This window comes from Hypanus sabinus, chromosome 15, assembly GCF_030144855.1.
Source record: "Hypanus sabinus isolate sHypSab1 chromosome 15, sHypSab1.hap1, whole genome shotgun sequence".
Lineage (NCBI taxonomy): Eukaryota > Metazoa > Chordata > Chondrichthyes > Myliobatiformes > Dasyatidae > Hypanus > Hypanus sabinus.
This window is the reverse complement of record NC_082720.1, coordinates 90,868,787-90,890,720: the sequence shown is the minus strand read 5'-3', so window position 1 is coordinate 90,890,720 and position 21,934 is coordinate 90,868,787. Positions and strand designations below refer to the sequence as shown.

At 46.5% G+C, this 21,934-nt stretch overlaps 1 protein-coding gene across 2 annotated transcripts in view; it reads left to right on the top strand.

The window, feature by feature from the left end:
- Window positions 1-1,734: 1,734 nt before the first annotated feature.
- hdac3 (histone deacetylase 3) overlaps window positions 1,735-21,934 on the top strand; it is a 79,416-nt gene continuing 59,216 nt past the window's right edge. Inside the window, exons 1-3 of one of the 2 annotated variants that reach the window (XM_059990715.1) lie at window positions 1,735-1,827; window positions 11,757-11,839; window positions 13,715-13,857. In XM_059990715.1, the coding sequence (XP_059846698.1) occupies window positions 1,773-1,827; window positions 11,757-11,839; window positions 13,715-13,857 (281 nt within the window). In that variant the 5' untranslated portion in view covers window positions 1,735-1,772. Of the gene's footprint in view, window positions 1,828-11,756; window positions 11,840-13,714; window positions 13,858-18,320; window positions 18,376-21,934 lie in introns of those variants that run through there. The other variant, XM_059990716.1, reaches the window with a different exon arrangement.

The window sequence follows — 21,934 nt, the reverse complement described above, 5'->3', positions numbered from 1 at the left end:
CCCAGATAAAAAACAGTGACTCTCCCCGGACAGTAATGCTGATGCCCCCACCCAGATCAAAAACAGTGACTCTCCCTGGACAGTAATGCTAACCACCCCCACCCAGATCAAAAACAGTAACTCTCCCCAGACAGTAATGCTGAACCCCCCCACCCAGATCAAAAACAGTGACTCTCCCCGGACAGTAATGCTGACCGCCCCCCCACCCAGATCAAAAACAGTGACTCTCCTCGGACAGTAATGCTGACCGCCCCCCCACCCAGATCAAAAACAGTGACTCTCCCCGGACAGTAATGCTGACCTCCACCCAGCTCAAATCAGTGACTCTCCCCGAACAGTAATGCTGACCACCCCCACCCAGATCAAAAACAGTGACTCTCCCCGGACAGTAATGCTAACCACCCCCACCCAGATCAAAAACAGTAACTCTCCCCAGACAGTAATGCTGACCACCACACACACAGATCAAAAACAGTAACTCTCCCCGGACAGTAATGCTGACCACCCCCACCCAGATCAAAAACAGTGACTCTCCCCGGACAGTAATGCTTACCACCCCCACCCAGATCAAAAACACTGACTCTCCCCAGGGAGTAATGCTGACCACCCCACACACAGATCAAAAACAGTGACTCTCCCCGGACAGTAATGCTGACCACCCCATACACAGATCAAAAACAGTGACTCTCCCCGGACAGTAATGCTGACCACCCCCACCCAGATCAAAAACAGTGACTCTCCCCGGACAGTAATGCTGACCAATCCCACCCGGATCAAAAACAGTGACTCTCCCCGGAAAGTAATGCTGACCCCCACCCCACCCAGATCAAAAACAGTGACTCTCCCCGGACAGTAATGCTGACCACCCCCACCCAGATCAAAAACAGTGACTGTCCCCGGACAGTAATGCTGACCACCCCCACCCAGATCAAAAACAGTGACTCTCCCCGGACAGTAATGCTAACCACCCCCACCCAGATCAAAAACAGTGACTCTCCCCGGACAGTAATGCTGACCACCCCCACCCAGATCAAAAACTGTGACTCTCCCCAGACAGTAATGCTGACCACCCCCACCCAGATCAAAAACAGTGACTCTCCCCGGACAGTAATGCTGACCACCCCCACCCACCCAGCTCAAAAACAGTGACTCTCCCCGGACAGTAATGCTGACTGCCCCCCCACCCAGATCAAAAACAGTGACTCTCCCCGGACAGTAATGCTGACCACCCCCACCCAGATCAAAAACAGTGACTCTCCACAGACAGTAATGCTGACCACCCCCACCCAGATCAAAAACAGTGACTCTCCCCAGACAGTAATGCTGACCACCCCTCACCCAGATCAAAAACAGTGACTCTCCCCGGACAGTAATGCTGACCACCCCCACCCAGCTCAAAAACAGTGACTCTCCCCGGACAGTAATGCTGACCACCCCCACCCAGCTCAAAAACAGTGACTCTCCCTGGACAGTAATGCTGACCACCCCCACCCAGATCAAAAACAGTGACTCTCCCTGGACAGTAATGCTGACCACCCCTCACCCAGATCAAAAACAGTGACTCTCCCCGGACAGTAATGCTGACCACCCCCACCCAGATCAAAAACAGTGACTCTCCCCGGACAGTAATGCTGACCACCCCCACCCAGCCATTCTGTATGACGCGCCTCCTCCGAAACCCCGCCCCTCTTCTCGGGACAATTGGTGCACGTTTTCGTACGTATGACGCTATGGCGCGATGACGTGTGACACCGGAGTTTGGAGACCGCGCCATGGCCAGGAAGGTTTCTTATTTCTATGACCCGGACGTGGGCAACTTCCACTATGGTGAGAGAGGGCAGGCTGACAGGTTCGGGGGTGAGGGGGGCAGGCTGACAGGTTCGGGGGTGAGGGGGGCAGGCTGAGGGGTTCGGGGGTGAGGGGGGCAGGCTGAGGGGTTCGGGGGTGAGGGGGGCAGGCTGAGGGGTTCGGGGGTGAGAGAGGGCAGGCTGACAGGTTCGGGGGTGAGGGGGCAGGCTGAGGGGTTCGGGGGTGAGTGGGCAGGCTGAGGGGTTCGGGGGTGAGGGGGCAGGCTGAGGGGTTCGGGGGTGAGGTGGGCATGCTGAGGGTTTCGGGCGTGAGGGGGGCAGGCTGAGGGGTTCTGGGGTGAGGGGGCAGGCTGAGGGGTTCGGGGGTGAGAGAGGGCAGGCTGACAGGTTCGGGGGTGAGGGGGCAGGCTGAGGGGTTCGGGGGTGAGTGGGCAGGCTGAGGGGTTCGGGGGTGAGGGGGCAGGCTGAGGGGTTCGGGGGTGAGGTGGGCATGCTGAGGGTTTCGGGCGTGAGGGGGGCAGGCTGAGGGGTTCTGGGGTGAGGGGGCAGGCTGAGGGGTTCGGGGGTGAGGGTGCAGGCTGAGGGGTTCGGGGGTGAGAGAGGGCAGGCTGACAGGTTCGGGGGTGAGGGGGGCAGGCTGACAGGTTCGGGGGTGAGGGGGCAGGCTGAGGGGTTCGGGGGTGAGGTGGGCAGGCTGAGGGTTTCGGGGGTGAGGGGGGCAGGCTGACAGGTTCGGGGGTGAGGGGGCAGGCTGAGGGGTTCGGGGGTGAGGTGGGCTGGCTGAGGGTTTCGGGGGTGAGGGGGGCAGGCTGAGGGGTTCGGGGGTGAGGGGGCAGGCTGAGGGGTTCAGGGGTGAGAGGGCAGGCTGACAGGTTCGGGGGTGAGGGGGGCAGGCTGAGGGGTTCGGGGGTGTGTGGGGTCGGTATGTAGGTACGGGGGTGTGTGGGGTGGGATAGGTACGGTGGTGTGTGGAGTGGGTGTAGGTACGGGTGTGTGTGGGGTCGGTGTGTAGGTACGGGGCTGTGTGGGGTCGGTGTGTAGGTATCGGGGTGTGTGGAGTGTGTGTAGGTACGGGGCTGTGTGGGGTCGGTGTGTAGGTATCGGGGTGTGGGGTCGGTGTGTAGTTACGGGGGTGTGTGGGGTCGGTTTGTAGGTACGGGGCTGTGTGGGGTTGGTGTGTAGGTACAGGGCTGTGTGGGGTCAGTGTGTAGGTATCGGGGTGTGTGGGGTCGGTGTGTAGGTATCGGGGTGTGTGGGGTCGGTGTGTAGGTATCGGGGTGTGTGGGGTCGGTGTGTAGGTACGGGGCTGTGTGCAGTGGGTGTAGGTACGGGGGTGTGTGGGGTGGATGTAGGTATGGGGGGTGTTGAGTGGGGTCAGTGTGCAGGTGTGAGGTCAGTGAGAAGGTATGGGGGTGCGTTGTGTAGGGTCAGTGTGTGGAGTGGGTGAGGTGTCAAGTGTTAGATATGGGGGTGTGTGGAGTGGGGTCAGTATGCACGTATGGGGTTGTGTAAAGCGGGTGTGAGGTCAGTGAAGGTATGGGGGTGCGTGGTGTCGGGTCAGTGTGTGGAGTGGGTGAGGTGTCAAGTGTTAGATATGGGGTGTGGGGTCAGTGTAGGTTGAAGGGGTTGTGGAGCGGTTGAAGGGTCAGAGTCAGTATGGGGGGTGTTCAGTCAGTGTGTAAGGTTTGGCGGAGTGTGTTTAGATGGTGTAGGGTTTATGGGTTTAGCTTTGGGCAGTGGGGTCAGGCTCTAATAATGACTTTATTAATAGAGCACTTTTCATACAGATGTAGTTTAAAGAGCTTTGCAATGGGATAAAAGTACAAATCTGAGAATAAAATACATTCTTGTGTGAATCCTTCCTGAGAGGCTGGAATACATCACAGATCATTTCTGTTTGATAATCCTGCTTGAGATATCAGGTCTTTCCTCAGTCTCTTAAATTTAAACAATCTTCTCAGAAGATGGTCAAGTCAGCATTTTTGAACTGTGCTCCAAAACTCTGGAATTCATTATCTAAAACTATAAGGGATACATACTTGGTTGACACTTGAAATACCAGCTCAAAACCTACTTATTTAATCTTGTTTTTAAACTAACATTGTTCTGTCTTTTATTTTCATGTTTGCATTGTATCACATTGTAAATCACTTTGACCCACAGTCTTTGTGAAAAGTGCTCTGTAAGTAAAGTTGTTATAATTCTATTTCCATTAACCATACTGGTTCCCTCTCACTATTCTCTTCATCTCATCTGTCCATCAGCTCCCCAGGTTGTCCCCACCTTTCCCTTTCTTTCATCGTCCACTCACACCTCCCATCAGATTCCTCCTCCCTCAGCCCATTACCTTTCCCACGTATCACCTCCCAACTTCTTGCATCATTCCCACTGGCCTACCCACCAACCTTGCCCCTCTGCTTCCACCTTGTCCTCCTCTTCTCCCCACCTTCTTGTTTTGGCCTCACCTTCCTTTACAGTCCTGATAAAGGGTTCCAGGTGGGAGCCAGTGTGATAGAGCTGAGGACAAGCCAGCAGGTTTACAGAGTTTGGGGTTGAGATCGCAAAGGCATGTGATAAGGGTAATGTCACAATTGTAATAGGAGCCTTCAATATGTCGGGGGATTGGGAACATCCGGTTGCTGTTGGATCACAAGAGAGTGAATTTGTTGAATGCCTATGAGATGGCTTTTTAGAGCAGCTTGTACTTGAGCCTACTTGGGAAAAGCATAGCTTAAATTTGGTTTTGTGTAATAACCCAAATCTTATTAGGGAGCTTAATGTAAAGGAGCCTTCAGGAGGCAGTGATCATAATATGGTTGAATTCAAATTGCAGTTTGAGAGGGAGAAACACAAGTCACGTGTATCAGTATTACAATGGAATAAAGGGAATGATAGAGGCCTGAGAAAGGAGTTTGCCCAGGTGGGTTGGAGGAGGATACTAACGGCAGAGCAGAGGTAGCTCAAGTTTCTGGGAATAGTTCACAAGGCACAGGACAGATATGTCTCACAGAAATAGTTATCAAATGGCAGGGCTATTTCTCAAATGAAGTTAATGCTTGCATAAAAGATAAGGGAAGGGCATATAAGGTTGCAAATGTGAGTGGGAAGTTGGATGATTGGGAAGCTTAAAAATCTAACAAAAGGCAACTAAAAATGTTGTAAGAAAGGAAAAGTTTAAATAAGAGGGCAAACTGGCCAAAAATATAAAGTAGGAATCTAGAAGTTTTATTCAGTTATGTACGAGTAATAGGGAGGTGAGGTTTGATATGGGACCACTGGAAAATGATGCTGGTGATGTAGTACAGGTTTCCCCCGCTATCCGAAAGTAGAGCATTCCTATGAAACCCCTCTTAAATCGAAATGGCGTAAAGCGAGGAAGCAATTACCACTAATTTATACTGTATGGGAAATATTTTTGAGCGTTCCCAGACCCAAAAAATAGCCTACCAAATAGCAAATAAAACCTAAAAAAAAAGGCACGTACACGCATGCGCACACACCTGCACGCGCAAGGCTTCACGGTCATGGTAGTCTTTCTCGGGGTAAGCACAAGTTTAAAGCAGCTGCCTTTTTTATATATAAAGTAGAAATTATGTACAGTGTAGTTTCACTTACCGGAATTGGGCAGATTTAGCCAAAAACTGATTTGTAGAAAAATAATGACATGTACGTGCATGCACACACACCTGCCCACACAAGGGCTTCACGGTCATGGTAGTCTTTCTCGGGGTAAACAGGAGTTTAAAGCAGGCGCCTTTTTTCATAAAAGCAAAAATCATCTTCGGATTTCTTTTGGTTAGTGAAAACAGGTACTAATGTGGGTGTTTCGTAAAGTGGGGGACAGCTGTAATGGAGGACAAAAAATGGCATTTCAACTTAATGGGTAAAAGAATCATGGTACACAAAGGATGTGGAAAATCTAGTTAAGAAAAATTTAAGAAAGGATTGAGAAACTAGGTACTGATAGAGCTGAAAAACTACAAGGGTGCCAGGGAGGAGCTTAAGAATGAAATTAGGAGAGCTAGAAGGGGCCATGAGAAGGCTTTGGCGAGCAGGATTAAGGAAAACCCCAAGGCACTGAAGAGCAAGAGGATGAGCCGTGTGAGTACAGGATCAATCAGGAGTGAGAGTGGAAACGGGCATGGAGCCAGAGGAGGAAGCAGAGGTACTTAATGAATACTTTGCTTCAGTATTCTCCAGTGAAGAGGACCTTGGCAATTGTGGAGATGACTCACAGTGGAATGAAACACTTGAGCATGTAGACATTAAGAAAGAGGATGTGTTGGAGCTTTTGAAAGGTATTAAGTTAAGTCGTCAGATCTGGGTGAGATATACCCAGGCTACTGTGGGAAGCAAGGGAGGAGATTGCTGAGCCTCTGGCGATGATCTTTGCATCATCAATAGGGACTGGAGAGGTTCCTGAGGATTACAAGGTTGCAAACATTATTCTGTTGTTCAAGAAAGGGAGTAGAGATACCCAGGAAATTATAGACCAGTCAGTCTTCAGTGATGGACAAATTGTTGAAAATCCTGAGAGGCAGGATTTATGAATATTTGGAGAGACGTAATCTGATTAGGGATTGTCAGCATGGCTTTGTCAAGAGCAGGTCATGCCTTATGAACGTGACTGAATTTTTTGAGGATGTGACTAAACACATTGATGAAGGTAGAACAGTGGATGTAGTATGTATGGATTTCAGTAAGACATTTGATATCGTTCCCCATGCGAGGCTCATTCAGAAATTAAGAAGGCATGGAATTCAAGGAGACCTTGCTTTGTGGATCCAGAATTAGCTTGACCACAGAAGGCAAAGAGTGGTTGTGGATGTTTGTATTCAGCATGGAGGTCAGTCACCAGTGGTGTTCCACAGGGATCTGTTTTGGGACCCCTCCTCTTTGTGATTTTTATAAATGACCTGGGTGAAGAAGGAATGAGGAAGTAAAAGGGTGGGTTTATAAGTTTGCTGATGATACAAAGGTTGGGGGTGTTGTGGAGAGTCTGGAGGGTTGTCAGAGGTTACAGCAGGACATTGATAGGATGCAGAACTGAGAAGTAGCAGATGGAGTTCAACCCAGATAAGTGTGAAGTAGTTCAAATTTGAAGACAGAATATAATATTAATGGTAAGATTTTTGGCAGCAAAATCTTGGGGTCTATGTCCATAGGACACTCAAAGCTGCTGCGCAGGTTGAGAGTGTTAAGAAGGCGTATGGTGTGTTGGCCTTGAGTTCAAGAGCCAAGAGGTAATATTACAACTATATAAGATCTTAGTTAGACCCCACTTGGAGTACTGTGCTCAGTTCTGGTCACCTCACTATAGGAAGGATATGGAGACTCTCTAGAGAGTGCAGAGGAGACTTATAAGGATGTTGGCTGGATTGGAGAACATGCCTTTTGAGAATAAGTTAAGTGAACTTGGATTTTTCTCCTTGCAGTGACAGAGGATGAGAGGTGACCTGATAGAGGTGTATAAGATGATGAGAGGCATTGATCATGTGCGTAGCCAGAGGCTTTTTCCCAGGGCTGAAATGGCTAACACAAGGGAGAATAGTTTTACGGTGCTTGGAAATAGGTACGAGGGGGATGTCAAGGGTAAGTTTTTCACACAGAGTGGTGGATGTTGTGGAGTGCACCACCAGCGAAGGTAGTCGAGGTGGATACAATAGAGTCTTTTAAGAGACTCTTAGATAGATACATGGAGCTTAGAAAAATAGAGGGCTAAGCAGTGGGTAAATTCTAGGCAGCTTGTAGAAAAGGTTACCTAGTCAGAGTAACATTGTGGGCCGAAGAGCCTGTAATGTGCTGTAGATATTTTATGATCTACCTTGGATCAGTCTTCACTGTGGAAGACACTAGCAGTGTGCCTGAGATCTGTGAGTGTCAGGGAGCAGGAGTGAATGCCATTGCTATTACAAAGGAAAAAGTGCTAAGCAACCTTAAAGATCTTACGGTGGATAAGTCACCTGGACCAGATGGATTGCATCCCAGAGTTCTGAGAGAGGTTGCTGAAGAGATAATGGATGCATTGGTCATGATCTTTCAAGACTCACTTGACTCTGGCATGGTCCCAGAGAACTGGAAAATTGCAAATGTCACTCCACTCTCTAAGAAGGGAGAAAGGCAGAAGAAAGGGAATTGTAGGCCAGTTCACCCAACCTCAGTGTTTGGGAAAGTGTTGGAGTCCATCATTAAGGATGAGGTTTTGAGGTATTTGAAAACTAATAAAATAAGTCAAAGTCATGATTTCTATAGAGGGAAATCTTGCCTGACACATCTGTTAGAATTCTTCGAGGATGTAACAAGTAGGGTGGATAATGGAGAGGCAGTTAATGTCAATTACTTGGATTTTCAGAAATATAGAAAACCTACAGCTCAATACAGGCCTTTCGGCCCACAAAGCTGGGCCAAACATGTCCTTACCTTAGAACTACATAGGCTTTACCCCGGCCCTCTATTTTTCTAAGCTCCTTGTACCCATCCAGGAGTCTCTTAAGAGACCCTATCGTATCCTCCACCACCACCACCACCGTTGCTGGCAGCCCATTCCACGCACTCACCACGCCCTGCGTAAAAAAACTTAACCCCTAACATCTCTGCTATACCTACTTCCAAGTACCTTAAAACTATGCCCTCTTGTGCTAGCCATTTCAACCCTGGGAAAAAGCCTCTGACTATCTACACGATCAATGCCTTTCATTATCTTGTACACCGCTATCAGGTCACCTCTCATCCTCCGTCACTCCAAGGAGAAAAGGCCGAGTTCACTCAACCTGTTTTCATAAGGCATGCTCCCCAATCCAGGCAACATCCTCGTAAATCTCTGCATCCTTTCTTTAAAAAAAAAATTTTTTTTTAATGCATTTCTACAACCACTAGAAGCAAAAACCCAATAGCAAAATGAAGATTTTGCTTCATTTTGCAAAATAAACATACAAGTTATATAGTTCAAAACAGTAAGGAAAAAGCACCCAGAATAAAATCATATAGTTTTTATCCTCCCCACCCTCCCACGGGAAGAAAGACTCCAGGCCAACCATTACAAGATGTAAAAAAAAAATTAATCGGAGCATTCAAACCCCCAAAACTGTAAATATAAATAAAAACAAAGAATAATAATGCCTACTACCAAAAAAAGCTGAAAGTAAGGGATTAAAGAAAATAGACTTAATCTAAAGAGGAGTTGTGAAAGTATTCAAGAAAAGGTCTCCACAGCTTTTGAAACTTTATGTCAGAGTTGAGAATTGAGTAGTGAATTTTTTCAAGGTCCGAACAGGACATAATATCATTAAACCATTGAGCATGGGTGGGTGGGGCAACATCTCTCCACCTAAGAAGAATTAAACGTCTAGCCAAAAGAGAAACAAAAGATAATGTTTGACATTTAGTCAGACTCCGATGTATATCTGCCTCACCCAAGGTACAAAAAGAGCAATCGGGGTTAGGTTCTAAGTGGCAATTAATAATATGGAATAAAGTTTTAAAAAACTTCTCTCCAAAATTTCTCTAGACTAGGACAAGCCCAGTACATACAGATAAGAGAAGCCTCGTCACCTTTACACTTGTCACAATCAGGACTAATGTCGGTAAAATCGGGACAATTTAGATTTGGACATGTGAGCCCTATGTACAACCTTAAACTGTAAAAGGCAGTGGCGAGCACATAGAGAGGTTGAATTAACTGACTTGAGAATTGAGTCCCAAACTGCATCAGGTAAAGAAATATTTAAGTCATGCTCCCAAGCAGTTCTAATTTTATCAAAGGGGGCATGCCTTAGGGTAACTAATTTATCACGAATAAAAGATATTAAGCCTTTGCCCAATGGATTGATAGAACGAAACAGGTCCTTTCTATGGTTTCCATGTCCTTCCTGTAGTGAGGCGACCAGAATTGAGCACAGTACTCCAAGTGGGGTCCGACCAGGATCCTATATAGCTGCAACATTACCTCTTGACTCTTAAACTCAACCCCACGATTGGTGAAGACCAATGCACCGCATGCCTTCTTAACCACAGAGTCAACCTGCATAGCAACTTTGAGTGTCCTATGGACTGGAACCCCAAGATCCCTCTGATCCTCCACACTGCCAAGAGTCTTCCCATTAATACTATATTCTGCTATCATATTTGACCTACCAAAGTGAACCACTTCACACTTATCTGGGTTGAACTCCATCTGCCACTTCTCAGCCCAGTTTTGCATCCTATCAATGTCCTGCTGTGACCTCTGACAACCCTCCAGACTATCCACAACACCCCCAACCTTTGTATCATCAGCAAACTTACTAACCCATCCCTCCACTTCCTGATCCAGGTCATTTATAAAAATGACAAAGAGTAAGGGTCCCAGAACAGATCCCTGAGACACACCACTGGTGACAGACCTCCATGCAAAATATGACCCATCTACAACCACTCTTTGCCTTCTGTGAGCAAGCCAGTTCTGGATCCATAAAGCAATGTCCCCTTGGATCTCATGCCTCCTTACTTTCTCAATAAGCCTTGCATGGGGTACCTTATCAAATGCCTTGCTGAAATCCATATACGCTACAGAAGATGCCACACATGAGGCTACTTAACAAGATAAAATCCCATGGCACTACAGGAGAGATACTGGCATGGATAGAGGAATGGCTGACAGGCAGGAGACAGTAAGTGGGAATAACGGGCCTTTTCTGGTTGGCTGCCAATGACTAGTGGTGTTCTGAAGGGATCAGTATTGGGACCGCTACTTTTCATGTTGTTTGTCAATAATTTGGATAGTAGAATTGATGGGTTTGTGGATGATACAAAGATAGTTGGAGGGGTAGGTAGTGCTGAGGAAGCAATGCGATTGCAGCAGGACTTGGACAAATTGGAAGAATGGGTGAAAAAGTGCCAGATGGAATACAGTGTTGGGAAAGGTATGGTAATGCATTTTGGTAAAAGGAACAATAGTGTAGACTATTATCTAAATGAGGAGAAAGCGCAGAGGGACTTAGGAGACCTTATTCAAGACTCCCAGAGTTTGATTTACAGGCCGAGTCTGTGGTAAAGAAGGTAAATGCAATGTTGGCATTTATTTGAAGAGGAATGGAATATAAAAGCTAAGCCTAGACAAGCTGCACTTGGAGTATTGTCAACAGTTTTGGGCCTGGTATATCAGAAAAGATATGTTATCATTGGAGAGAGTCCAGAAGAGGTTCATGGGGATGAATTCTGAGAATGAAGGGGTTAACATGTGGAGAGTTTGGCAGCTTTGGGCCTGTATATTAGAAGAATGCATGGGGTGATCTCATTGAAACATATTGAATGTTGAAAGGACTAGATAGTTTGGATGTGGAGAGGATGTTTCCTCCGGTGGGAGTCTCCAGAACTAGAGAGCACAGCCTCAAAATTGAGGGGCAACTCTTTAGAACAGAGGTAAGGAGTAGTTTTTTAGCCAGAGTAGTGAATCTGTGGAATGCTCTGCCATAGACTGCGGTGGAAGTCAAGTCCGTGGGTATATTTAAAGTGGAAGTTGATTGCTTCCTGATCAGTCAGGGCATCGAAGGATATAGTGAGAAGGCAGGTGTATGGGGTTGAGTGGGATCCAGGCTCAGAGTGCTGGAATGGCAGAGCAGACTTGGTGGGCTGAATGGCCTAATTCTGCTCCTATGCCTTGTGGTTTCGACCCAAAACGTTGACAGTTTATTCATTTCCATAGATGCTCTTTTCCTGCCAAGTTCCTCTAGCATTTTGTAGGTGTTGCTCTGGATTTCCAGCATGTGCAGAATCTTTTGTGGTTATGAGTAATAAAAGTTCAGGTTTAATTGTCAATCAACCATACTTGGACACCCATGACTACAGCCAAACAAAGCGGTGTTTCTGTGCAGTAGCACAGTACCAACAGTCACACACAGCACAAGCATGTCTAAGATAAGTGAACAAGCCGTTCTGTGGACTGAGTGTTTTGTGTCTGTTGTTGTTTAGGTGCTGGACACCCAATGAAACCACATCGCCTGTCCCTCACGCACAGCTTGGTTCTTCACTACGGACTCTACAAAAAAATGATGGTTGGTGCCATGACTTGGGAGCGTTTCATTGCACTGAATTGCAGGGATCTGTACTACAAAGCAGGCATCTCTGCTGCTGTTGATAGCTGACACACTCCCACCTCTCAGTGTAGTGGTTAGCACAATGCTGTTACAGCTTGGGGCATCAGACTTAACTGTCAGCGTCCTCTGTAAGGAGTCTGCCTTCTCCCCATGACCGCGTGAGTGCCCTCCAGGTGCTCAGTTCCTTCCCACAGTCCAAAGTTAGTACATTGATTATTGTAAATTGTCCTGTGATTAAGCTAGGATGAAATCAGTGAATTGCTGGGAGGCTCAGCTTGTTGGGCTGGAAGGGATTGTAAAATACAGAAATCAATTATCTCCTGCCAACAGTGATTTTTGGATAAAGGCCGCTGTAATCTGGGTGATGAGACTCTACGTGGAACATCAACTGTCCACCTTCCTCCGTCGATTGCGTGAGCTCCTTAGTTTCTCCAGAACCTGGCGTGTTTCTCTTGATTCCGGTCTCCATTGTGTAGCTTGTGATCTTCATCTGCATGGAAGATGGGGAAGAAATCGGTTCATTTCTATAGCCAGAAACTGGAAAATGCTTAAAAAGACCATACAGTAACCATATTCTTATATAGGTAGAACATGATGTTTTGCTAACCTTAAAGTTTCAGTTACTCTAACCCTTCCCTCTTACATAGCCCTTAATGCCTCTAGGGTGTAATAATAAACAACATCAAAAACACATTAGACTGATGAGAAAGAAAATGATTAAAAGTGGAGAATATTTTTTTGTATTTATTGAGATACAGCGCAGAACAGCGCCTTCCTGCCCAACCCAGCAGTCCCCTTGCTTCATCACAGAACAATTTACAATTTACAACTAACGTACCAACAAGGGCACTCTGAGGAAACCCAAGTGGTCATGGGGAGAATATATAAATTCCTTAGAGAAAGCAACAGGAATTGAACCTTGGTGACTGGTAGTGTAAAGCATTGTGCTAACCACTACACTACTGTGCTGTCCCTTGGCCTCACCCTGAGCTGTCTTCAAAGATTAGCTTTATTTGTAGTGTACAGATGCAAACACTGTACAGTGAAATGTATTGTTTGCATCAAATCAAATCAGCAAGAATATGCTGGGGGCAGCTAGCAAGTGTCAGCCAACACTGCAATCCCATAACCAGCTCACCCTGACCCATGCTACTTTGAAATGTGAGAGGAAAGCAGAACATCTGGAGAAACCCCATGTGGTCACGGGGAGAATGTACAAACTCGTTAGAAACTGGGACAGGAATTGAACCCCGATCACTGGCTCTGTAAAGTGATTGTGCTGACTGCTCCATCGTGCCATCCTGATGGTCTCTTGTTACTTCTGCACCTCACATTTTCAGGATCTTTATCCCATCCCCTTCCACCCAAATCCTGTAATAGTATCGGGTCTTCCTGCAGTCTCCGCTGTTCTAGAGAAAGCACATGCCCTCTAATCCAGATAGCACCCTGGTAAACTTCTGCACCCTCTCCAAAGCCTCCACGTCCTTCCTATTTTAACAGGATAACCAGGAATGCATACAAGATTCGAAGTGCGGTCTGACCAGAGTTTTATAGAGCTGCATCAAGATGTCCTGACACTCAGTGCCCCGACCAGTGAAGGCGAGCACCTGTGCACAGTAGCAGGAAACTCACTCACTCACGCTGGCACTGTAACGCACTGTGCTAACTGCTACACTATCGTTGCCTTCTCCAAACCCTTCCTGTAATGGGGGCAAAGAGAACTGTACACCTGGTGGAGGTCCCAACAGTTTCTCCAGCCTGATGGTGTTTCTGGCCCCGACGGTGTCTGTAACCTGCCCGAGGGGGACCGGTATAACTGCTCTCTTCCCTCAGGTCTTCAAGCCGTACCAGGCCTCTCAGCACGATATGTGTCGTTTTCATTCCGAGGATTACATCGACTTCTTACAGCGAGTGAGCCCCAACAACATGCAGGGCTTCACCAAGAGTCTGAACACCTTCAATGTGGGGGACGATTGGTAAGATAAAGACTAGTACTGTTAAGTATTAACGGACAGCTCTATATTTAATTTTACTTAAGTCCACTGCGACTAGACTGCTGACACTAGCTCACCAGAGTCCTCTTTCTTGACCAGATTTTCGGGTGTATCCTTCCTCTCCTATGGATGAGATCTTTGGAGCTTCTATAGCTCTGGGTTCTCACGGGACGGAGTTACTAGTCCCACGCCCAATCCTGCTCCTTTTGCAGCCAAGCTTGGACTGCCCATGGCAGAGTTCAGCTCTGTACTTAACCGCTAGATATGAAACGGACCATTCACTCTGCCGGATCAAAATCTGCTAGAAATGTGGGATAATAGTGTTTGAAATCATACGGAGAAATTGATGTTAGTACAAATACCAAGGAGATTTACAAAGATGTTTCCAGAATTTGTAGATCTGGATCATGGGGAAAGTTTGAATAGGTTAGGACTTTATTCCCTGATGTGTAGGAGAATGAGGGGCGATTTAATAGAGGTAAACAAAATTACGAGGAGTATAGATAGGGTAAATGCAAGCATGCGTTTTCCTTTGAGGTCAGGCAGCATCTATAGAAATGAACACAGTTGACATTTTGGGCCGAGACCCTTCTCAGGACTGGAAGGGAAGGGGAAGACCCCAGAGTAAACAGGTGGGGGGAGGGAAAGGAGGATAGCTAGAAGGTGGGTGGGAAAGGTAAAGGGCTGGAGATGAAGGAATCTTTTTCCCTCTCAGGCCCAATCTCTTGTCTTCTCCTATATCCCTTCATGCCCTGACTAATCAAGAACCTGTCAATTTCCGCTTTAAATATACCCAATGATTTGGCCTCCACAGCCATGAATTCCACAGATTCTTTCGCTGGCTAAAGAAGATTCTCCTCATCTGCATTCTAATTAGACGCCCTTCTATTCTGAAGCTGGACTCCCCCACCACAGGAAACATCATAAGAAATAGGAGCAGGAGTAGGCCATCTGGCGGTCAAGCCTGCTTTGCCATTCAAAGCTGATCTGACCATGGACTCATCTCCACCAACTGCCTTTTCCTCATAACCCTTAATTCCCCTTCTGTGCAAAAATCTATCCAACCTCGTCCGAAATATATTTACTGAGTATTGCTTCATTGGGCAGAGAATTCCACAGATTCACCACTCTCTGAAAAAAGCATCTCATCTCTATCCTAAATCTACTCCCTTGGATCTTGAGGCTATGTAGGGAAGAAATGTGGCAAATGTTCAGGGGATATTTCTGTGGAGTTCTGTATAGGTACGTTCCAATGAGACAGGGAAGTTATGGTAGGGTACAGGAACCGTGGTGAACAAAGGCTGTAATAAATCTAGTCAAGAAGAAAAGAAAAGCTTACAAAAGGTTCAGAGAGCTAGGTAATGTTAGAGATCTAGGAAATTATAAGGCTAACCGGAAGGAGCTTAAGAAGGAAATTAGGAGAGTCAGAAGGGGCCATGAGAAGAGCATGGAGGACAAAATTAAAGAAAACCCCAAGGCATTCTACAAGTATGTGAAGAGCAAGAGGACAAGACGTGAAAGAATAGGACTATCAAGTGTGACAGAGGGAAAGTGTGTATGGAACTGGAGGAAATAGCAGAGGTACTTAATAAATACTTGATAAGATACCCCATGCAAGGCTTACTGAGAAAGTAAGGAGGCATGGGATCCAAGGGGACATTGCTTTGTGGATCCAGAATTGGCTTGCCCACAGAAGGCAAAGAGTGGTTGTAGACGGGTCATATTCTGCGTGGAGGTTGGTCACCAGTGGTGTGCCTCAGGGATCTGTTCCAGGACCCTTACTCTTCGTGATTTTTATAAATGACCTGGATGAGGAGGTGGAGGGATGGGTTAGTAAGTCTGCTGATGACACAAAGGTTGGAGGTCTTGGATAGTGTGGAGGGCTGTCAGAGGTTACAGCGGGGCATTGATAGGATGCAAAACTGGGCTGAGAAGTGGCAGATGGACTTCAACCCAGATAAGTGTGAAATGGCTCATTTTGGTAGGTCAAATATGATGGCAGAATATAGTATTAATGGTAAGATTCCTGGCAGTGTGGAGGATCAGAGGGATCTTGGGGTCCGAGTCCTTTGGACGCTCAAAGCAGCTGCACAGGTTGACTCTGTGGTTAAGAAGGCGTATGGTGTATTGGCCTTCATCAATCGTGGAATTGAATTTAGGAGCTGAGAGGTAACGTTGCAGCTATTTTGGACCCTGGTCAGACTCCACTTGGAGTACTGTGCTCAGTTCTGGTTGCCTCACTGCAGGAAGGATGTGGAAACTATAGAAAGGGTGCAGAGGAGATTTACAAAGATGTTGCCTGGATTGGGGAGCATGCCTTATGAGAATAGGTTGAGTGAACTCGGCCTTTTCTCCTTGGAGCAACGGAGGATAAAAAGTGACTTGATAGAGGTGTACAAGATGATGAGAGACATTCATCGTGTGGATAGTCAGAGGCTTCTTCCCAGGGCTGAAATGGTTGCCACAAGAGGACACAGGTTTAAGGTGCTGGGGAATAGGTACAGAGGAGATGTCAGGGTGAGTTTTTTACGCAGAGAGTGGTAAGTGCGTGGAATGGGTTGCCGGCAACGGTGGTGGAGGTGGATACGATAGGGTCTTTTAAGAGACTCCTGGACAGGTACATGGAGCTCAGAAAAATAGAGGGCTATGGGCAACCCCAGGTAATTTCTAAGGTTGTGACATGTTTGGCACTGCTTTATGGGCCAAAGGGCCTGTATTGTGCTGTAAGCTTTCTATGTTTTCTAGTTCTAGTGTCACCTACCAGTGGAAACAACTTTCCTGCCTCTATCTTATCTATCCCTTTCATAATTCGATAGGTACATTTAATGTCAGAGAAATGTATACAATATACATCCTGAAATTCTTTTTCTTTGCAAACAACCACGGAAATAGAGGACTGCCCCAAAGAATGAACGGCAGCTAAATGTTGGAACCCCAAAGGCCCCTCCCCACTCCCCCCCCACGTGTAAGCAGCAGCAAAGCATTGAACCCCCCCTCCCCCACCAGAAAAAAAGCATCTGCACCCCCCCACTGAGCACTCAAGCGTGCAGCAAAGCATCAATAAAGGCACAGACTTGCAGTACCCCAAACACTGCTCGTTCACCCGGTAGTTCGACAGACCATAGGCTCTCATTTCACAGTGAAGGGGAGACATAACAGAACAGCTCACCAATTGATGATGTTAAAAGTCTGTTGCGTCGTTTTTTCAGAGTTCTGTGCCCGAAGAAGTCGGGTCTCTGGGCACGCAGCAGCTCACTGCTTCCGATCTTATGCGTATTCCCAAGACACACCAGGTAGCAGCACCGACCTTGAATCCGCCCGCCTCCAGAGCCACGAAAATCCGGCACCCTGAAGGCGTGCTAGTCTTCCAGGCCATGTCCTTGGCATATCGAAAAGCGGCCGGTCGCGAGGCCCTGAGAGCGGGTCCTATTCCTGCAAAGAACCAAAGTCAGCATGTAACTCAGGTCAGGGTCTTCAAAAGAATCCTGAAAAGGAAAAAAAAGAGAAATTAAAGATAGAAATAGAGCTGTTTTTGAAGATGCAAGCAAAGGTGTCGCCGTTAGGCGCCTCATCCTAAGCTCCACCCTCATATAATTTTAAATGTTTCTGTAAGATCACCTCTCGTTCCAGCAAGTACAGTCCTAGGCAACTCATCTCTCCTTGTAGTCTAACCCCCTCATCTCTGAATCAGCCTGGTGAACCTCCTCTGCACTGCCTCCAAAGTCAGTATATCCTTCCTCAAGTATGGAGACCAGAACTGCACACAGTACTCCAGGTGCGGCCTCACCAGTACCCTGTACAGTTGCAGCATCACCTCCCTGCTGTTAAACTCAATCCCTGTAGCAATGAAGGCCAGCATTCCCTTTGCCTTCTTGTTGGCATGTTGCAATTTTTTTTACTATTTAAATAATAATCTGCTTTTCCATTTTACCTTCCCAAGTGGATGACCTTGTAGTTACCAACATTGTATTCCACCTGCCAGACCCTTGCCCACTCACTTAACCTATTTATATTTCTCTGCAGACTCTGCATCTTCTGCACAGTTTGCTTTAACACTCAATTTAGTATCATCAGCAAACTTAGATACACTGCACTCGGTCCCCTCTTCCAGATGGTTACTGTATATCGTGAACAATTGTGGGCCCAGCACCGACCCCTGCGACTCATCACTCACCACTGATTGCCAACCAGAGTAACACATATGTATCCCAACTCTCTGCTTTCTATCAGTTAACCAATCCTCTATCCATGCTGATATATCACCCCAACTCTATGCATCCTTATCCTGTGCACCTTATAGAACACCTTTTGGAATTCCAAGTAAATAACATCCATCTGTTCCCCTCTTTGCTGTCTTCTAATCTGCCGGGAACTGCTCAGAGTCCAGAGAATTTTGGTAAAATTATCACCAAAGCCTCTATTATAACTTCTGCCATTTCTTTCAGTACCCTGGGATGTATTCCAACAGGACCAGGGGACTTCCTATCTTCAGGTCTACAGGTTTGCTTAGCTCTAGTTCTTGTATTGAGGGTCTCACCTCCCATTGCATCCGTAACATCTCTCTTTGCCATGTTGGACATATCCTCCACTGTGAAGACCAACACAAAATACTCATTGAAAGCCTTGGCCATTTCCTCACTACCTAATATCAATTCCCCCTTCTTGTCCTCCAAGGGACTTGCGTCCACTTTAGCCACCCTTTTCCACTTTATATAATTATAAAACTGCTTACTATTCATTTTTATATTTTGTGCTAGTTTATTTTCTTTATTGCTGGCTTAGTGGTTCTTTGCTGCTTTTTTAAAGTTTTCCCAATCTCCCAGTTTCCCACTACCCTTGGCGACTTTGTATGCACGAGCTTTTATTTTGATGCCTTCTTTTATTTCCTTAGTTATCCAAGGCTGGCTCTCCCCACTGTTATTGTCCGTGCTTTTAACTGGAATATACTTTTGTTGAGTACCGTGAACAATCTCTTTGAAAAACTTCCACCATTCCTCAACTGTCCCATCACATAGCCTGTGTTCTCAGTCGACACTAGCCAAATCCTCCCTCATCCCATTGTCGTCTCCATTGTTTAGGCATAATACACTGATTTTCGATCAAACTTTTGCTCCCTCCATTTGTATGAGAAACTCAGTCATACTGTGATCGCTCTTTCCAAGAGGAACCCTAACTACAAGATCAATTACTACAATTTTACCTGTCTCATTGCATAGGACCAGACATAAGAAAGCATGTTCCCTTGTAGGTTCAGTAACACGCTGCTCAAGAAAGCCATCACAGATGCATTCTATGAAGTCCTCCTCAAGACTGCCTCAACCAACTTGATTCACCCAATCTAAGTTAAAGTCCCCATTATAACTGCTTTTCCATTCTCACATGCCTCAGATATTTCTGAGTTTATTGTCTGTGCCATTGTAATGTTATTATTCGGTGGCCGATAGACAACTCCCACCAGTGCTTTTTTTCTCTTTACCATTCCTAATCTCTACCCAGATGGATTCAACATTCTGCTCCTTATATCATCTCTCTCTATCACCCTGATCTCTTCTTTATTTAAGAGTGCTACCCCACCTCTCTTACCTTCCTGCTTATCCTTCCATATTACCTGATATCTTTGAATATTTAATTCCCAGTCCTCTCCCCACTGCAACCACATCTCTTTAATGGCCACTAAATCATACCCCTTTGTACTGATTTGTGCCTCAGGTTCACTGAACTTATTTCGAATACTATGTGCATTCCAATAAAGTGCCCTTACACTCATTGTGCTTTTAAAATTAAAATTTCTTCACTCCACTCTTACTTTTCTTTTTTCTTTTTTGTTTTTTCTTTATCCATACTTTTCTTTTTTTACTTTATCCATACTTCTCCAATCTGTTGAACCCACCCTCCTATCCACAGCCCTAGTTATGAGATTCACCAGGATCCACGTTCCGGTTCAGGTGGAGCCCGTCCCATTGGTACAGCTCCCTCCTTCCCCAATACCAATGCCAATTTCCCATGAATTCAAACCCACTTCTCCCACACCAATCCTTGAGTCATGCATTTAACTCTATAATCTTCTTGACGTGGCTCAGGTAGTAATCCAGAGATGACCACCTTCCTTGGTTCAGTTTTTTAATTTGGTCTCTAGCTGTTCAGATTCCCTGAGCAGAACCTCTTTCCTCGCTCTACCCATGTCATTGGTACTCATACTGACCAGGACAACTGGAACTTGCCCCTCCCACTGCAAATTCCTCTGCATTTCAGATAAGATGTCCCGAACACAGCCTTTGGGGTGTTCTATCCTCACGACAGAGAACTCTGTTTATTCCCCTGACTATACTATCCCCAATTACCACTACATTTCTCTTTTTCCCCCCTCTTGAATGGCTCCCTGAACTACGGTGCCACAGTTAGGTTGCTGGTCCTTCCTACAGCCCCACTCTCATCCACACAGGGAGCAAGAATCTCAGACCTGTTGGACAAGCTCAAGGGCTGAGGCTCCTCCAGCGCTGTCTCTTGTAACCTCTACCCGCCTCACTCGCAGTCACACCCTCTTGTCCCTGGCCACAGTCCGAACTTGAGGCAGCTAATCTAATGGGTGTGCCTACCTCCTGAAACAGAGAATCCAGGGAACTCTCCCCCTCCCCGATGTGCCTCAGTGTATGAAGCTCCGATTCCAGTTCATCAACTTAGAGTCCGAGTTCCTCGAGCAGCCAACACTTGCTGCAGATGTGGTCACCAGGAACCACATTGGGGTCCAGCAGCTCCCACGTCATGCAGCTATTGCACATCACCTGATCCTGCATCATCCCTACTTTATTTAATTAGCTGTAATTTGGTGACTTTTTATTCAACTGCAACAGCAGCCTTACCTGTGCCTCCTCACCGAAGCCTCTTGAGCTACGCCTCAGATTTCCACTTCTGCACTGGTCTACCCACAAAATGAGGTTCCGCTTTGACCCTGCTTTACTTTCATTTTCTACTTCTAATGAATCAATTGGATCACCACTAATGCGCCGAGCCCTGTGAAACATTCCTTTTATAAACTCTTCACCCTGACCTATGTGAAGCTCGTTCTGTCTGTGAATCGATTGGTCCATTGCTAATGATAGATTGGTCCGCTGTTAATCCACTCTATCTCGGCCTATCAACACTGGATAGGTTTGAATGAGATCCTCCCCCACCCCCCATTCTTCTGAATTCCAGTGAGTACAGGCCCAGAGCCATCAAATGCTCCTCGTTATAAGCCTTTCGATCCTGCAATCATTTTCATGGATTTCCTTTGGGGCATCTCCAATATCAAAGGTTTCAAAGGTACAATTTAATGTCAGAGAAATGGATACAATATACATCCTGAGAAGCATTACCAAGAAAGGCTTGGAACATGGACTGTTCTACATAGCCAGCAGAAAGGCAGGCATAGCTAGGGCCCATTAGAGCTATCTCTCAATTCTGGAGGAAGTGGGAGGAGTCGAAGGAGAAATTGTCGAGGGTGAGAGCCAGATGGTGGAGGGGAAAAGATTGGTTGTTTTATTGAGAAAGAAGCAGAGAGCTGGAGAGCTTTCAGGCCCTGACGGGGAATGGGAATGTACAGGGACTGGACATCCATGGTGTAGGTGAGGTGATCAGGGCCAGGGAACTGAAAGTTAGCGAAGAGATTAAGAGCACAAGAAGTATACCAGAGATCATAGGTTAAGGGTAAAAGGTTTAAGGGGAACCTGAGGTGAAATTCTTCACTCAGAGGGTGGTGAGAGTGTGGAACGAGCTGCTAGACAAATTGGTGGATGCAGGTTTGATTTCAACATTTAAAAGAAGTTTGGATATGCAGATGGATGGGAGGAGTATGGAAGGCCATGATCCTGGTACTTTGAGCAATTCTTCATATGTAGGTGTTGCAGAGCTATGATTTAGATGGTGGGTAATTGTCTGGTCTTACTCCTGTATATGTGGGATCTGAAATTTAGTCAGCTCGGTCTCCAAACTGGTCATTTTTAATCACGAGCTCTTGCAGATGCTCGAAATCCAGAGCAGTACACATAAAATCCTGGAGGAACAACAACACACACAAAAT